This window comes from Grampus griseus (assembly GCF_964374135.1).
Source record: "Grampus griseus genome assembly, chromosome: 4".
NCBI classification, from domain to species: domain Eukaryota; kingdom Metazoa; phylum Chordata; class Mammalia; order Artiodactyla; family Delphinidae; genus Grampus; species Grampus griseus.
In genome coordinates, this window is record NC_138997.1 from 100,667,440 (window position 1) to 100,686,402 (window position 18,963).

The window sequence follows — 18,963 nt, forward strand, 5'->3', positions numbered from 1 at the left end:
CATTGCGGTGCACAGGCTTCTCACTGTGGTGGCTTCTCTTGTTGCAGAGCACGGGCTCTAGGCACATGGGATCAGTAGTTGTGGCTTGCGGGCTCCAGAGCACAGGCTCAGTAGTTGTGGCACACAGGCTTAGTGGCTCTGTGGCATGTGGGATCTTCCTGGACCAGGGCTCGGACCTGTGTCCCCTGCATTGGCAGGCAGATTCTTAACCACTGTGCCACCAGGGAAGTCCCAAGGCTGAAATTCTTGGCCAAGAACACACAGCTAGTAAATGACAGACTAGCCATTGGGTTTGGATCCAGATGAATCTGGCTCCAAAGCCTGCACCCCTCTGTATCACCCACCTCTCTGTGCATAGATACACCTCTCTGTGTATATTGTTCCTTGCACAATACCATGTGCAAGGAACAATATAAGAGACAGGGAGAGCCTTGCAACTTGTTATCTTAGCAGAGATTTAGGCCATTCATATTCAGAGAGTTAGACAACAGAGCAGTAAGGAGTTAGGAGCACAGGGTTGAAGTCAGGCAAACTTGACTGGGAACCTCTTTTCTGCCCTTCAGATGGTTGTATAACCTTTACATTATAACAGTCACACTCTTTAATATCAGCTCTGTGTGACTTACTGGCTTTGAGTCTGAGATTTCTCACCTGTTAAAAGTGGACCAGGAGGTGGTGAGGGTTAATGATATACGTCAGTTGCATACTCCAGGGACAAACATAGTTTAGATACTCCACAGCGATTATTAAGTTATGACTCAACATATATTTGAGTATGCCTAATACCGTGTTAAATAAGAGAGAGAGAAGAGTAAAATAAGGCTTGCTATAGATAAGGAGATGAAACAAGTCCCCAAGAAAGAAAAATTCCCAATGCAAATATTAACTCCGGGATGTACGTAGGTTAGTAATAAGTGCTACAGAAGTAAGAGTCCTTTGTGGTTGGGGATGGTCAGAGACAGATGTGAGATCTGAGTTGGACCATGGAGGACCTTAATGGTCATACTATTATGACTCAAATATGGTTTGCAGACCAGCGCCAGACTGTGGATCACTTAGTGATCCACACCAAAATAAGGAGATTGCTTTGGAATGTAAAGCAACTACCTTGTTGAACACATTGTTTAGTTCATCTGAGTTATTTTTTGACACAAGACTTTCTTAATGAAAGAGGCAATGAACTGAATTATACTCTAACTCAAGCTCTTATCCAGTCAAGGACACATAACAAATAGTTTGCAGACGGCCTCCTTTGAGTAGCATTGGTTTAGGACAGAGGTCAGCAACCTTTCTGTGAATGGCCAGATAGTAATATTTTGGGAGTTTGTGGGTCATATAGACTGTGTCATACTTATTCAACTGTGGCATTGTAACACAATAGGAGCTCTGGACAATACATAAGCATGGCCGTGTTTAGCCCACTGGCTGTAGCTTGCCAATATCCGGCTAAGATGACTGAGAAAGAGGGAAGATGTTCAAGGCAAGAACATGAGCTGCTATGGACACAGTAACCCTGGACAGACCTATATGCAAAGAGTAGGTCAGTGGTTCAAGCTCAGAGTATGTCATCCATGATCTGGAAAAGACTGAATTAAATGTTGGAGGTCAGGACCCAGCTTTAGGAGTTAGCCAAATGCCAACCCCAAGGCATCAGCTTTTTAGGCCAAAGCCAACTCTGATAGGCATCACCCAGTCCTGGGTTCAGGCCAGGAGATGAGCGAAAAGAAAAGGTGTGGGTGTGCAGCTAAGGAGAATCAAATTTCTCCAGGAGAACTGTCAGATGAAAACAAAACAAAATAGCATACTGTCTGGATCTACCAGGTTCTTTGTTACTATGAACAAAGACAGAAGTCCTGGGACGGAGCTAAGATGTCCCTGCCCAGCCAGGACATGTGGTAATTGGGTATATACATGTGCACATGTACAAAGCATTCTCCACAGAGGAGGCAATCAGTTATTTATCACATGGACAAATTCATCACTTCTAAGCCCAGAGGACAATGCCCAATTTGTCTGCTACTAGCAAATGACTCCTTGCTATAAATCTGGCCAAGATATCTGTTAAATCATTCATCCATCCATCCACCCATTCATTCACTCATTCAGCAAGTCACCATTGTGGTTATAGGTTTTGGTTTCATACCAAAGTGTCAGTGCTGGGCCAGAATTCCAGAAAATGAAGTCGGAAGCATAAGGAGAGCAAGCCTGGCCTAAAACTCTCACTAAATCTACCCAAAGGCATCCTCAGAGCTTTGCCAGGATGGGCAATGGGCAGTGGTTTTCTTTGCGATTCTAAGTGGACCTGGCAGGAGCTTCCTATTCAAAAAGAGGTCTCAGGCCTTGCTGGCTCCTGCCACCTTGCACAGTGCCCTGGGATTCTTCCTGGTATCTTCAGGCAACCCAAATAAAGAGGTAAACTGAGGCAAGCTCAAATGACCAGAAGTTGAGTTTATTCAGGAAGAGCGGAGGAACTGCAATTAAGGAAACATGCTGTGAGCCAGCCCCAGTGAGTCCCTTGAGGATTAGGGATGGGCTGTATTTATGGACAAGGAGTGCAAAGACAGGGAGGTCCAGCCAGAGTCCCAGCAGCAAGTTCATTGGCTGGAGGATGGGGACGGATTCATGGCAGCTGTTCACTGGTCCGGAAGTAAGTTTCCATCATCTCTAAATCAAGTACTTATGGGAAATCAGTCTCTCACTTCTTAAGTTCCCTTCCTCTGAGGGCAGGTTGGGAGTCTCTGTTTCCTATCCTCCGGTTCTATTTTAGATTGAAATCTTTTCACACCTCCAACACCCCCCGCAGGTGTAGACCAAATTCACTCATGATGCTGCAGTGTTGCAGATGTCACTGTCTGAGGCCTTTCTTTTCAGGCAAAGGGACTGGTCCACTGGGAACTTTGTAGCAGACACAACTTTACAGATAAAATCGTTCTTTAAAAATCAAAGGACGCTGTGCTATTATGCTCAGTTCCATTAATATGCCTTTGAGGTTGGAGTGAGGGGGGTGTGTGTGTGTGTGTGTATGTGTGTAGGGCGGGGGCAAAGGCATCTATATTGTAGCCTGGATCATATATATTACAAACAGGGGACTCTTTACCTGGAATCAATGGATGGGAGTGTAAGAGGGTTCATAAACCTCCAGATATTTTGTATAAAATTTGGAAGACAGCCTGCATAGCCTTCACCAGATTCTCAAGGGGGTCTGAGACCTCAGGGAGAGCAGGAATCCTGGCTCCAGAAGGATTTGGCTAGTGACTGAGGGAACCTACCCCCCGAACTTTCCTGGTCTCCTTTCATAAGGCCCCAGGCCTTTGCTGTTGCCAAGATGCACTGGCTTGCTACGGGAGAAGGCAGGCTCTTGTCTGAGTTAGTTCTGCCACCTACAGCACGCAGCCTAGCAAAGGCACCATCTCTGCGCCAGAGCTGGAGGCTCATTTGCAGACATGAATAAGGGGCGGGATGTCTCTCCAGCCCAGTACCCCTCCACTGGAAGAAAAATGACTTTGGGGATTCCTGATTAGCATTCAGAGATGCAAATTCCTTTGGGGTGGGTTACAGCAACGGGAAGATATTTTTACATGAAAGGGGAAGGGATGAATCCTGAGGATTAGCACCTGTAAAAAGTGTTGCCCAAAACCCCAAGAGGAAAGGCACCTGGGGAAAAAAGAAAGAGAAAATGAGCTCGTGAGTTCTCACAATAAACGCAACTCTCCTACTTCCTAGTATGTGAAATGCTGATAATCCTTTCTAGGTCCAAATAGGCCTGACACTTAGGAGAAAACTCAATAAATGCTTGTTGATTTAAAGTCATAGAAATGTGGTTTGTTTTGCAATCTGGGCTGTGCTTGCTAATACGTAATCATAATATCTGTTTGTTGAACTTATGTGTCAAGACGTATTATCTCAAATTTCCCAAACAATATACAAGATGGGTATCGTTTTACAGGTGAAACTGAGACCCAGCATTACTAAGTGGCTCATCCAAGGGTATGCATCTGGTGAGAGACTCAAAATCTAGACCTAGGTCTCTTGATTTCTAAGTCCATGTTTGTTCCACTCCATCCATGTATTTTATAGCCACTGTAAGTCAATTGCTCAAGAATGGGAATGGACAAAAAGGAAACGGCTTTAAAACCTTTATAACATTTTTAGTTAAAAGAAAAAGTTTTCCCAGTCTTTAGAATTTCTCTGAAAGCTTTTCTTACTGCCCTAGCTTAATAATAGATGCAAACATCTTCTGACCCTGTCTGAAGCTAGCAGTGGTTCTTCTTTGGTGGATAATCCAGTCTTATCTCTATGTGTAGAGATGATTGTGGAATCCTTCACTCCATTGGGTATGAGTGACAGGGGAAGACTTGAGGTTGTCTGTAATTTGCACATACTTTGATTTCCAGTGTGGAGTTGTTAGTAGAGGAATACACACTTGCAGTCTTGGAATATGGACTTAATTGCATAGTAACCCTCCCTCTTTCACAGGGTTTTCCTTATTAACATTTTAGGTTTCAAAAAGGACTCCAAAGTAAACAAGAAGATAGACAAGATTGAAGATGCATCATAACTAACCCAGATCTCATTACTTTACAGCCTGATACACTAGGGTCCAGTAGCTTTGTCTCTCTGGCTCACATTGTACCTGTGTTGTTCAGGCTTTGAAATCTTAGTCTCTTCTTCCAGAGAAACTGCAAATGGAAGGAGATTACAGTTGGCCCTTAAATGGGGTTTGTGGTTCTGGCAAAGTTTAGATCATTGATAGGTAAAAAGGGCTGAGAAATTTTTCTAGATGAAGGCAATTTTGATTATCATGCCTAGGCTTGAGAAGAGAGGAAGGGCGTGGAAAAGTGAGGTGGGGGGGTACGAAGAGAGGGGAATTTGAGCTGGAAACCCCTGGGGATTTGTGCATGTCTTGCTTCTATATTTGTCTCTTCTAAAGCCCAGCATATGCATTGCAGTGGATCTCAATTTTGGGTAATATTTATCAGAATTAGATAGGAGAATGCTTTTTTAAAATACAGATTCAGGACCCCACCTCCAGACTCAGTGAAACAGAAAGGGCAGAGTCTGGAAGTCTGCATTTTTAATAATCAACTCTTCTGATTCTGACGGAAGTGTTCCTTAGACTTTGAGGAACATTGGCATAGAAAGGTCCTCCAGTCTTTCTAAGAATCACTCCTTAAATGCATCCATTCATTTGAGCCAAATCTAGGAACACAGAGATAAAAGGCATAGTCTCAGCATTCAAAGAGTTCAAAGTTGAGTGGAAAAGAGACTTGGAAGCCGATGGTTACAAAAAGTAAATGAGTAAGTTTGTAGAGCAGAAAGGGCTGTGTGCTCTGGGAGAGCTGTAGAGTCATCCAACTCAGCCCGCACAGGGAGAGGTGCAGAGCCAGGGGGTGAAAGGCCTAACAGAGGAAGGAACTTTGCCTTCAAGGCTGAGTGGGCATTAGCCGGGAAGAGGGAGAGCAAAGAATTCCAGGTAGAGAGAACCAGTGGACAATAAGGAATGTGGACTCTAGGGAAATACTCAGGTGAGAAATGGCAGAAGGGAAGGGAGTAGTAAAAACGATGGCCCCATGAACATGGGGATTGCACATCTGCCTTTCATAATAAAATGACGTTTTTCCACATGGGAAGGTGCATTGCCAATGTTAGTATAGCTGTAACTGAAACAGCAATGGATGCATTGTTCCTAGTCTTGGTCTTTGCCCTTTCGATGCAGCAGCATTCTGAAAAGCTTCCAAACGAGAAAGAATTCAGAAAAGTCCAAGGCAATCCTAACTGAATTTACCTTCTTATTTCATTCATTAATCTTTGTCATCAGAAGTCTTGGACCAAAGTAAAGCTGAAAGATCTAACTAAGGGAGAGAAGAAGGGCAACCGTGTGCAGAACCACAAAAAAGCTCCCATACTGAATGAAAGTCAGCATATGTTACTGATATTCTCATCTTGTGTAAAATACAAATGAGTATATGAATAAAAATAAAATAGTGTTCATCATGGCCCTTTATAAGAATTAGGATCAAAAACATACCTGTAGTTGCCACTTTCTTCTCCAAAGTTTAAAGGACGGCTTTCACTGCCACATAATCTACATAAACTAGCATTGTAACTCACAGTGTGTGGTTATACAAACAGGAACTACAGCAGAGACCAGAGTGGAAATCAGAGCACGCTGCGTTCCATGGAAGAGAGCTTTTTTCTTTAACCAGAGAGAATCATTTCAATTCAGAATAGAACCACATATATCCACGCAACAGTCAGTACAGAATGTGTGGGGATGTGTGTGTGTGTGTGTGTATAAACCACACTCAGCTATAATATGATATTATAAATGATGGTAAATTAAGTGGGCCTTATCAAGTGTTGGTAATATTTCTTTTCCTCCAAACTTATACAGAGAAAATCAAAACCCGGGGTTGGGGGTGAAGTACCTTTAAACTTTCTTTTGAATTCCAGCTGTTAAAATTATCTATTGCAAATAATGTTATCAAGTAGTAAAACACCGATGTCTTTGAACTCCTTGCAGTTGTGTGTAATACTGGAGCCAATGCAGGAACTGATGTCCAGACATAAAACTTACAACCTCAGTCCACGAGACTGCCTGAAGACCTGCTTGTTTCAGAAGTGGCAGCGGATGGTGGCGCCGCCAGGTACGGCTTCGTTCTTCACTCTCCATCTACATGCTTTTTCTGAGCCTTCTTCTGGGGATGAAGGCGTGTGAAAAGGAAGTGATCATAAATGTATCAGCAAAGTAGTTTATAAGGGATATCCTGACCGTGATATTGGACCCAAAGACACTGACTTTGTGAAGGGCAAACATCCTTCTTAGATGTAGTGACCATCCTCTACAGTCTCATCACTTGCTAGATTAGGACCTGAAACTCACAGGAGGAAATTGATTTACTTAACGTTACCAAGAAAATATTGACAAAGCCGAAATCGGAACCCAGGTTTCCTGTTTTCCAGTCCAGTGGTTGTTCCACTGGACAAGACTGGTAGCTGCTCATGGCTTACTGTGATTTTGTTTGTTCTTTGAAGAATGGTAGAAATTATGAAAAGAAAGGGAAGGAGGGAGGAAGAAGAAAGGAAGAATAGGAGGGAATAGAGGAGAGAAGGAAAGAAGGAAAGGAGGAAGGGAGGAAGGAAATAAATAAATATTTTTGCTCTATTTTTTTAAGGTATATAATATCAAAGGGTTATCTGATCATGAAAGGAATACATAAAAGACTCCATTTCTCTCACTTCCCTAGAATGTAGTTTAGATACTATAGTCTCCTGCTGGGGTTCTGAAATTACTGCTTCCAGTCATCATTAATTGTCCTTCTATCTAGTACATTTTCACTCCCAGGCATGTGTCGAGCCTCACTGATCATAAAAGCACAACGTATCCATTCGCTAAAAATTATTTTTATAAAGAGTAACTATTAACACGAGGCACATAGCCTTCTGAATCACAAAATATAATGGTCACCTTCCGCTGGTAATTGGCCAGGGGTTTTATGTAAAATGAATATAGCAGATGTAACCAAGTACATACTTAGAAGGCTGAGAAAAATGAGCATTATTTTACGTAGAATAGCTGCATCCCCATCTTACAGGAATTGTAGACATTTAGAACATTATTTTTCAAATGTGTTAAATGTGCGTAAATTGGCCTTATTTTCTTTCAGTACCAATAAGGCTTCAAAGGAAAAAGTTTCGCTCACTAAATGCTTTGAACACCTATTTCACAACATGTGCACATATAATTCATATATTATTCATTAATTCAGTCATTAACTCAACAAGTATTTATTGAGCCCCTACTAGGTGCCAGGCACTGCTCTGGCCACTGTGGGTATAACACTACATGAAAATAGTCACAAACCACAGCCCTCTCAGACCTTCCATTCTCTTACTGAATCCTCACAACAACCTTATGAGGTATTTCTTGCTATTCCCATTCGATATAATAGGCCTGAGATTTAAAGAAGTAACTTGCCAAAGTTAGCTGAAGCTAGTCAGTGGAGGGCCCTATGTCACAGTAAGTTTTTATGTCTTCAGTTCGGGACTCTATTACCACAGCTACCTACTGCCAGTGGGAGTGATCCAGAGCCTACCATTTAGGTGTATTTCCCCAAAATTCCATGAAAAACTACGAATTTTTTTTTAAAAGCAGCCGATTTCAATTCAAGTCAAAGGAAGAAGATACCTGTCAGGGAAAGCTGGGTGTTTGCTTTACTTTAGAATGTACCTCTCAAGTCTCCTCCAGCCCCATGAGCTGGAACAATTCTGTTTCCTGTTTCCATAACCTTCAGAATAAGCACCCATAACTCTCTACGGATAGGGATGTTAGGCCCTTTGATGAAACTCTTTAAACATTAGAGATAAAATATTTATGAAGGAAAATATGTTATATAAATAGAAACATAATCTCCTACTTCATCAAAAGTCAGAGATAACATGATGGACTAAGTGGTCTTTGAAATGACCTTCAAGGAGATCTTCCCCATTGTCCATCAGAAGCAGTATAGATGCCTCAAGAAAATGCTCCAGGGTTACCTCACTTAGTTCCAGTATGGTCCTGGCTTACCTTCTCTCCATCAGAGTTGGATCTAGAATAGGGTTAGCAAAAAGGATGCTCTTACATGCCATTTCCAATTCATTTAGTAACTGCCTGGAACAGGTTTCTGAAGATTTTTCATTCTCAAAGCAAAGATTGTAATAGTACCTAGTTAATAGAGTTGCTGTGAATGTAAAATAATGACATAGAAAACATTAAAAATATGAAAATATTGAGTCATGCTCATAATACATAATAAATAAATAATATTCTTTTCACTACACATTTCCATGAGTCCCTATACTTCTATTAAGATGTTGCCTCATCCTTCAGGTCCAAAATATTTTTTTTCTATTTCTAAACAGACCTTTCTGGAAAAGGTCTAGCTTCTCTTCATTCATATGTTGGCTGTAGCATACTAAGACATTTTTTTCCCCAGGAATTTTGAAATTAGTTGCATCTTTTAGACCCCAGGATCCAAAGCATGGGTATTTCTACTGAGCTTGGGAATCCCTAAGTTCCACATCAATGGCTGATGGGATGGACACTTCCTCTTCTTTGTATCGGGTTGGCCCAAAAGTTCGTTCGGGTTTTTCCGTAAGATGTTACAGGAAAAACCCACACAAATTTTTTGGCCAATTTTTCAACATTTCAGCGTATGATAGAGCTGGGCTGCAATATGAGACTTCGCCAGTAGGTGCTGCTGTAACTCACCGGTTCACTTAATTGAGCTCGGCTCATACTTCTCTCAACCCCTGGAGGTTCCCTAGGAGTCCCAGAGCCCTCCTTTTGTTATAAAAAGAGGGTAGACCGCAAAAAATTTTTTTGCCCCAAATTCATAATGTTAATAATATTTTAAGTTCAAACTATAGTAGTGGTGTAACTCACCCTAAGACATATTAAGAGCTTCTAGACACACAGTAGATGACATCAGGAAGAACAATTAAATACAAATCACTTTATCAAGATACTAAAGAAAAGAGTTTCAGTCATTGTGTGCTACAAATAAATCAGCAGCTTTCTTTTTTAGGTTTCATCAAGTTAAAAGAAGTGGAAAAAATATCAACAGTCCTACTCTTTTGAACTTACAAAAAATGGCTTCCCTGGAGGGCCCGTATTCTGGTGGTCACCCTGGCACTGACCCTCCTTCCATGTTTCATGTTGCAGCAGAGCCCACAAGGCAACCGACAACGAAACGGAGAAAAAGAAAAAATTCCACCAGCAGCACCTCCAACAGCGGCGCTGGGAACACTGCCAACAGCACGGGCAGCAAGAAGAAGGCGCCAGCCGCCAACCTGAGTCTGTCCAGTCAGGTACCTGTAAGTCTCGCTTTCCTTTTAGGCTGAAATCCTGCCTTTGCCTGTCGTCTCCCCGAGTCCAGGGGCCCTACGGCAAAGTCTCTTTGAGCTGCAATGACCTTCTGGGCCGGGTGGGGGGCGGGGGAGGGGAAGGCAGGGACACGGGGTGGGAGAGGGGGAGGAGCTCTGTCCTGGAAACCTTCCACGACACACTGGGACTTAGAAAGGAATATGGAGAGTCTGTGCTGCAGTGGGACCGGAATGAAAAAGCCTTCAGAGTCGTAGACAGGAGATATGTCACTTAAGGTTTAATTAAAATATCACTTAGCCGGGTGCTGGTGGCATATAAGGGACTCTCAGCTCCATCACCGGGACCCTGTGCTCCCCTGGAAACTAGCTCCTGGCACTAAGGCTCCAGATTGTCCTTCGACTGCCCCCCGAACCCCCCCAGACATGGGCATCCCCTCTTATTTTAAGACTCAGGTAATTAACTCAAGGCCACTACAAATGCAGCTCAGTGGATTTCGCTTTCCCATATCATTAGCTTAGGGGGAGGCTCAGCCCCTGGTTTGGTCTCAACTCTCTCGACCTCTTGACCCCTTTCTTTCATTTCTGGGTCTTGACAAAGGAAATGGGCCACTCAGAAGGGGGCTTCTTTGAACTCCAAAACTGACAGCTGAGGGCGTCCCCACAGAGGGTAAGCTGGGCGGGAACTTTCTTCACCTCCCATGTTTTCTTCCTCGATTTGCTCCCTTCTGCCTGATTCCTTCCTGACTCTGACTTCCTCATCCCAGTACTAGACCACTTACCACTTTTAAATTCTCACGTGTCTTTAAGCATTTCTTGCCCCTTCTCCCCACCACGATGACTTGTGGGGTTTCCTTCTCCGCTGCCCTTGTCACATCACCCTCACCAGGCTTTTGACTATCCTTCAAATCCTGGGATTTTCATGGTGCTTCATAGGTACCCTCTAGATACTATGTCTTCAAAAATGCGCCCTTTCTTGTAACTTCTCTCAAGCGATGCAATTTTACCTTTTCCCTCTTTCTCACTCTTTTCCCTCTCTTGGTCTGTGGGCCTCAACCTCTGCTTCTGCTCCTACACCATCTCTCTCCACGTGAGAGCGGACCTTCATTTCCAGGGGATTCTCCACTTACTTCTAATTGTGTCTTTCAAATCTGTCCCCCACCCACTCTCTCTCATTTTCCATTGGTCAGTTCTCTGGCTAAAACCAACCCCATCAGTACCTGAGAATTACCTGACCTCTCCTCCTGTCCTCCACAGACAGAGGACACGGTTGTCATCCCTGTTGCATTAGAAAGAAAAGGTCATGAGAAAGTGGCCAGCCTGTGGGATAGGTCCCATTTTCATTTTAAGACTGCTAGGGATTGTAGTTCTTAAAAAATACCAGAGTTACCTCTGTTTTTTGAACTGAGTTTTCACCCCAGAAGAGTCAGGAAAAAAAAAAAAATCGAAGGAGAAAAACAGAGTCTTTTTATTAAGGTGCCAGTAAGTTATACCCACTCCTGGTTAAATGGGAAAATGCATAGAAAAAAATGGCCAGGCGTAAATAAATCAACCCCAAAAGTGCACACAAGCAGCCCATTTATTCATCTAATTCTGGAGTTTTAGAAACTAACGTTTGTTAGTTTCCACGAACAAATGAAAGTACATTCCAGAGATTTCTGGAAATTTGACATAGCTACTTAAAGGCTGCAAGAATTCAGATTGGTTCAACAAGTGTTTTCTGAGCTCCTACTATGTGCCCCACACTATACCAGGTGTTGGTAATAGCAAGATTTAAAAAAAACAAATCCAAAAAAAGACCCACCCAAGCTCTGTCATTGAAGAGCTCACTGTCTAATAAAGTGATAAAGAGGTTTCCTCTCTCCTGCCAGCTCAGACTCCTGGTTTCAGCTCACAGGGTACAATATTGAGAAAGATTCTGAGCCTGGACTGGGTCTGGTGGGCCATCCATTAGTGATGTCTGCCATGGGTATAGAATAGCAGCATACACATCCATGTATTTTGACATACCTGGCCTAGTCGGAATCATTTCCACTTTTTTTAAAGAGCACCTAACTTTTTCTATTCCATTATGCTCTTGTCCTCCCAACCTGCAATTGCATTTTGGTGGAAGATACCTGTGTCAAGAGGGTTTTTAATCAGTCGAGACCCTTTGGACAAGAACAAGGCGCCGTTAGAAAGTGCGAGTAGAATTTCAGCACTATCCCCGCCATGCAAACAAGGATGTTTTCATTAAGTAAAACTTAGAGATGGCTGAGAGAAACAGGGAAGTCATCCGGGTTAAGAAAATGTGTAAATTTCTGTATGTCCTCCAGCTGAATGGACGTCAAACGTATAAGCACTGGCTGGCTTGTAGGGACCACATTATTTAACCCTGTCTCCTGAATGACCAGCACCCCTCTCCTGTTTAAATAGAAATGCAACCTGCAGGCCTTAGCTGCCTTGTCCGAAGGCATGTACAGATCGGGTGTGCTACCACGACCACGGCTGTGGTCCGCACAGCTGCCACGGCAGCAACGTGTGTGTCTGGCGAGGGTTAGGGTTTAATCCTTGGATTCTGCTTCTCACTCCATGAGCAGGGGCTAGGAGCGATCCCGAACTGCAGCCTCAACCCTGGGAGGGATGGAGACCTGTGTCATTCAACAGCAGTGACCCCTTCTGGCCAATTTAAGGAGAAGCATTGAGGGGCCCTGAAAGGAGTCACTTCCAGTCCTCCTCAGAGGTTGGTGGTCCTTGCACGGGGGATTAGTGAGAAGATGTGACACGGGCAAGAGCTGGTGGCACCTCCAGGCCCCTGGCGAGGAGCGGAGGTCTACTTCCTGGGGAGTCGAGACCATATGGGTTACTCTCAGATGGACCAATATCGCCTCCTGTGGGACACACGAGACAGCAGGGACGGGAAGGAAATGCATCTCTCACTACCAATGTTGAATGTTGGGGGGGGACTTTTAAAGATGTGGGGCGTGTGGGGAAAACGGTGGCAACATCCCCTAGTCAGAGGGAGCCCAGAATGTATGTTATGTCTCCACTCATTTTGTGTGAGGATAACAAAGCAAGCCCTGCTGAGCCGAGAACCCCTGTCCTCGCCCAGAGATTTAGAAGAGCCAGGTAGAGCGGTGTTCGTGACTATGTAAGTGGCCTCAGGTATCTACGTGCATAGGAAGTCCTTAGCACACATCTCTTTTGTAACTTGCCATCAATTAATCACTCACGCATGCACACATGCGTGCACACACACACACACGCACACGCATGATTATGCATCTGGCTAAGGATACGTTTTATAATCAGTAAGGCAAATGTGGCATCTCTCTGAAATTTAGGATATCCATGCCTGGGCACCTTTTCCAGCCGTTCCTGGAACAAAGATATACCAAACATATTACGAGCCCGTATAAGCCCCATTTGAAGTGATGTAAATCACTATTTTCGTAGTACTTTTCTGGAATGACTGTTATTTTCTGATACAGTGAAGGCATCTGACGTGTCGAGAACGTCTCTGCTAATATCACGCTTAAATTGGCTTCTTCTGTTTCCAAATTATGCTTAACCTCCCATTCTCCCAGCCTCTCTCGATGACCTTGGACTCACAGTACTAATGCAGACCCACGTGTCGCTTCTAACGTTCTTCTCCTGCCCCGTGACACGTCATGCATGTGTTTCCCCAGCCCTGCAAAATGTGCTACACACAGGTCATTTGGTGGAATTAACCCTCATGTCGTCCTCCACCCCATCTTAACCTGGTCTTCCCGCCTGCCTTTGTTCCTGATCGTAAAGCGCGGTCTCCTAATTGCCCACAACGAAGTAACACTTTTTTATCCCCAACACCCCAGTGGGTCAGGTGGAGGCCACATTCCATTTAAAATCCTGTCAGCATTCTTGCCACCCGGAGTCTGTGTCTATTTTGTATCTCACTTTAAGAGTCCTCACGAGTCTCTTACATGTCAGTGTCATGTCTGGCTCTTCGTGGCATCATAAGTACATTCTTGGAAACACACAACTGAATATCCTGCCAGTACCTCAACTGCTGAGTCTTCCCAGGTCATAGTTTAGGCATTTGCTTCATCTGGGGCATTTCTCTTTAACATCACTGTTACCAATTCACAAGAGTGATTAGTCTGAAAACACAGTGTGAAACCTATTGATTATCTCCCCTCTAATTCGAGGAGAATCGATCAATCAAACAAACAAGGTTTTCCATTCCAAAACAAATCAGGTGGTCACTAAGGGATTTGTTCAACTGGCACCTTCAAAATTCTAGAAGGACCCTGGCGGGGCCGCTGGACCCTCTCCTGACCACAGGCAGTATTCCACTAATATACTGCTCCAGGAAAGCCTCTCTTGCCCCAGTGAAAAGAATGTCTACCCAGCTGTCAAGGCAAATTAGCCTCCCTATCAGAAAATGCATACCTACGTCCCCAAAAGCATATGGCCAGCCCTGATTTTCCAGCCTCAGTGGAGGCTGACGGCAGTCGGGCACTCTTAAGTAGAATATTGCTCAGAGCCCGCCCAGCAGGACCCACCTGACAGGTGTCCTGTCCCATGCCCATGTCACCCATCAACCCCATAGGGTCCCCTTGGGACAGAGAGGCCAGAGCTGTGCCCTGTGTATGCGTCCTTCTCCCCTGTCCCCGTGCTTCTGCAGCGGTGGCCTCCGCAGAGCTCCCGGCTACAGTAGGTGGCTTCCTTGTTTGCATGGAAGGACAATTTGTACTTAAAGGAGTGATTAGATAGATTCTTCTTGCATGCTTCCATTTCTGATGACTACTGGCTTCATCATTGTAATTACAATTAGTGCTCTTCAACTTCCTTTTACGGCGCCAGCTGGACAGACTGGCTCTCTTTACTGCCCAGATTGGTGGTGGGGTTGCCTGTGTGGGGATAGGTGACAGGCACCATGGAATAACAGATGGTAAATTCAGGGCTTGTTGGCAATCAGCAGGTTTTTGCTAATGACTTAATTAGCTATGCAAATTGTCAAATCAGTGTGAACATTGTTTTTATCGAAAACTTTACCTAAATTAATTACCATAATTAAGTAGCAGAATGTCAAGGATATCGGCTGCATAAAAGGGCCTGGCTGAGTAGAGAAAAGAGAGATCCGTCTTCAATTAAAATGTATACCGTCCTTGGGACAGAGAAAATGCCGTTTGGAATGAGTTGCATGACTGTTGCAGAACTGCATCCTCCCCGTGTTGGCTGCTAATTTCCAAAGCCATCCAGAGGCCCTAAATAAAAGTGGTGATTTTTGGAGGTCTTGCAAAGCACCCAGCAGAAGGTTCCACAGCCCTCTTAAGAGTCCCCAGTGTCGGCAAGTTGAAAAGCGTGGATTTTTTTAATTTTGAAAAATCCATTTTTTTATTTCTGCAGATTGCTAGCATTGCTCGTTCTCCGGTGTCAGGCTGCGCACTAAGGACATAAACTCGCGTGGTTGTTACACATCAGGAGGCGATGTTTATTTCCTGTAGAAAAATCCAATATGCGTCTTGGCCCCCCGACATTGAGACTTGACCCCGGTGTACAGGACACGAGTGTGTCTGTCCTAGATCCCCCAGCGCCTCCCACTAGTGTTTTAAGCTGAGCTTCTCTCTCCCAAGGTTTCCCTGTAATAATGTCAGCTGCTGTTCACAGGATGTGATGGTGGTAGGAGAGCCAACTCTGATGGGAGGTGAGTTTGGGGACGAGGACGAAAGGCTAATCACTAGATTAGAAAACACGCAGTATGATGCGGCCAACGGCATGGACGACGAGGAAGACTTCACCAGTTCACCCGCCCTGGGGAACAGCAGCCCATGGAACAGTAAACCTCCCGCCACTCAAGAGACCAAATCAGAAAACCCCCCACCCCAAGCTTCCCAGTAAGATTGACCAGCTCCAGAATCCACTGTCAGTAGCCACCATGGGTTACACTCACTATTTCAGATCCTTACTCACAGGAGAGGAAGGAGGAGACATTAAAACTTTTCCATGCAAACACCGATTTCTAAACCACAGTGATCTGAGTTTCTCTCTTTCTTTTTTTTTAATTGAGAGGATCATTCCCAGTAAACTTCCATGACCCCTCCCTGGAGGCCTTCACAGGTAACACAGATACTGGCACTGATCGTAATTAAAGTAAGAGCAAACGCTAGCGCTTCTCCTGGCTCGGTTTTAACCACGTTTGTTAATTTCACTCCCCCCCCGCCCCGCCCCCCGCCCCACCCAACCATCCAACAAGGCCATATTGTCAATAAACCCTCAGTGCTCAGGATCTCATTCTATGCCGAACCCAACTACAGATAGACTTTTTAATATTGTAAAATATTTTCTGCTTTTTGACTTGCATCTGAGAGTTTCTTGTTTCAGTAAAAAAAGAAAAGAAAAAAAATCCACTTTTGGAAAGTAATTTAAATGTACCTTTATTTTTTTTTCCCCTTCACCTTTTCTTTCATTGGGTAACAGCTAAGAGGGCCCAGCAGGGTAATTTATGGCCGAGCTAATGTCAATTTGTCCTCGAGCCTGAGTTGATTCAATCGAGCCCGAGTGCTGAAACAAGAAACGTCTTTTTGTAATCAAAGACACCAAGGCAGATTTTGATGTAAAGAAAGGCACTTGGCCCCCTGAGAATGTATGAGTTTGTAAAATTTCTGTTGATCCAAATATTTTCAAGCCATGTAATCCATTAATTTTGTGGGCAGTTTAATAAATCTGAAACTCTTTTGTGTTTTTTTTTGTTGTTGTATCTGAGTTGACTGTTGTTTCTTTTCATAGTATATTTCCTGTATAATATTTTGTAAAGCCCTAACCTAGTTCTTTCATGGGGACTTTTCTTTGGGAGCAATTCCAGTGTATTTATGTGAAACTTTATAAAAGAACTAATTTTTCCATTTGCATATTAATATGTTCCTCTATACATGTAAAGACACAGTGGCTCCGTGTGTTATAAAACAGCTGTATTTTATGTATGCTTTACTGATACGTGTGCCAATAATAAACTGTTAACGACCAAAGCAAGTGAGTCTGGGTGTTTGTGAGCCCGGCAGAGAAATCTGCCCACGATGATGAGAAGTATGGAGCTTGGATTTACGGCCCAAGCTCCAGACGGAATGGAATTGTGAAAACTGCACCATCTTTCTAAGGTATGGTTTCTTTCCCCGCTCACTGCAGTTTACTTGGGCAGACACAGGGGTGCCTTCCACGCGTCAGGCGCTGTGCTGGCTGAGGACACAAGGATGGGAAAGGAAGGGTTGGCCTGGCTTCCTGGGGCTGGCCAAATGCAAGGGCAGCGGCTTCCACTCACTGAGTGCTTATTCTGTACCAAACATGTCTATTTAAGGTCCACAGACATTATTTCGGCTAATCCTCCCAACTCCGCCAAGTAAGCCTTAATCTCCCCATTTTTAAAAATCAGTTCCTCGGTTTGCCTGTTTTTCTAAAAGATTTGCAATACAGAGATACGGAGAATTCACGTGAGGACTTTTTGTTTAAAGAACTCTCATCACATTTTGCTGCTTTGTATCCACGAGGAAGATGAGAGAGTAAATCTGTTGGTATTAACTGTGTGTACGAAGCGCCAGGCCATAGTAATGTATCATCTCAGCCAGTTCTGGGAAAGGGGGGCTTTAAAAAGAGAAGCTAAGGGAGAGTGTGTGCCTTAGGTCGAGATTCCCAGAGACCAGGATCCCGGGCACGGATTTATTGAGGGAGAGTTCTTCAGTAAAGAAATCTTTAAGGGAGTGGAGGGGGTAGGATAGGGAAAGGGAAAGAGCCTAGGAAAGCGTCAGACTGGTGCTTGGTGCAGGGGAAGGCTTTGAGCACAGTTATCCCCTCCTGGGCTGAGCCGCCAGACTTCTGTGCACCTATACCGGTCAGTCATCGGCTGGGGCCATCCCCAGGGTGTGTAGGAAGTGGTAACCTTTACAGAAATACGGCACCCATCAACCAAGGGCTGTTCTGCAGAAAAGAGGCCAACTAGAATGCAACAGTCCTAGAATCTTTGCATGGGTGGACTGGTCTCAGGAAGGGCTTCTGGGCAGGGCAGCAACAGTCAGCTTCATTAAGTGACTTGTCCCATCTCAGAGCTCATGGGTGACACAGTTAGAATTGGATTCTGCATCTCCCTTGACTACAAAGCCTGGGTTCTTTCTAGAACATCACATTGCTTCCCTAGAACATTAGCATTTGGAGGAAAATGTGCAGTACAATACCAATAGAGCCAAAAGAAATAGAGGAGAATGGCTCCTTTATTGCTTCCCCGCTAGTGTACTGCTAAGAGAACGGCCAGTTTGTCCCCCACCCCACCTGACCGTTTTAGGTTTTCTTTTATCAATTCTTTAAAGTCAGCAGTATGCAATCATTACAGATGATGCCTAGGACAATTTGACATCTGTTCCCGTTATGTATTACTCCATAGCCAATCAACCCCAAATTCAGAGACTAAAGAGACAATTTACTATTATCAGTTACCCTTCTGAGAGCTCACTGGTCTGTACCAGGTGGTCTGCACTTAGAGGCACAGATGCTGGATGGGGCTGGAGTCATCAGAGCTTAGGCTGGGCTGGACACTCAAGATGGTGCACTCACATTGCTGGCTATTAGATAGGAGCTTGGGTAGGACTGTTGACTGGAGTGCCTTCCCCTGCAGCCTCTCCATGAGGCTTTCATAGAATGATGGTTGGGTTCCGAGAGCCAGCCTCCCCGGAGAGGAGAAACATAAAACGCCAGTGCCTAGAGCTGAAATACCATCACTCCTCTGTGCTGCCCATCAAGGCAGCCCAGATCCGAGGGCTGGAGGCACAGACTCCACTCCTTGATGGCTAAGTAGCAGGTGTAGCAGGTGCCTCCAAGGAGGGGAGAAACTGATGGGGGCCACGTTTGAAAACATCTACAGCATCCAACACAGTTCACAACCTGTTCCTTGCTTACCTTACTTTGTACCTTTAGCCACTTCCCACTTGAACCTGATTCACCGTCTACCTAGACTCCTCTCATTTTCCTGGATACACGAAGTGCTCGGGTCACACGTGTCTTTGTGTATGTTTTTCTCTCTTAGAATGCCATCCCCCACCTTCTTACATAACCAAAGCTATTCATTCTTATGGGCCCAGTCTGATTCTCAGG

General features: G+C 44.4%; 1 protein-coding gene across 7 annotated transcripts in view; it reads left to right on the plus strand.

Moving 5' to 3' along the window:
• LDB2 (LIM domain binding 2) overlaps nt 1–16,846 on the plus strand; it is a 378,219-nt gene extending 361,373 nt beyond the window's left edge. The window contains exons 6-9 of one of the 7 annotated variants that reach the window (XM_082653025.1): nt 6,524–6,647; nt 9,707–9,858; nt 12,444–12,586; nt 15,496–15,631. In XM_082653025.1, coding sequence (XP_082509151.1) covers nt 6,524–6,647; nt 9,707–9,858; nt 12,444–12,548 — 381 coding nt within the window. In that variant the 3' untranslated portion in view covers nt 12,549–12,586; nt 15,496–15,631. Of the gene's footprint in view, nt 1–6,523; nt 6,648–9,706; nt 9,859–12,443 lie in introns of all 7 variants that reach the window. The other 6 variants (XM_082653020.1, XM_082653022.1, XM_082653021.1 and 3 more) reach the window with 6 other exon arrangements.
• Nucleotides 16,847–18,963: the final 2,117 nt, after the last annotated feature.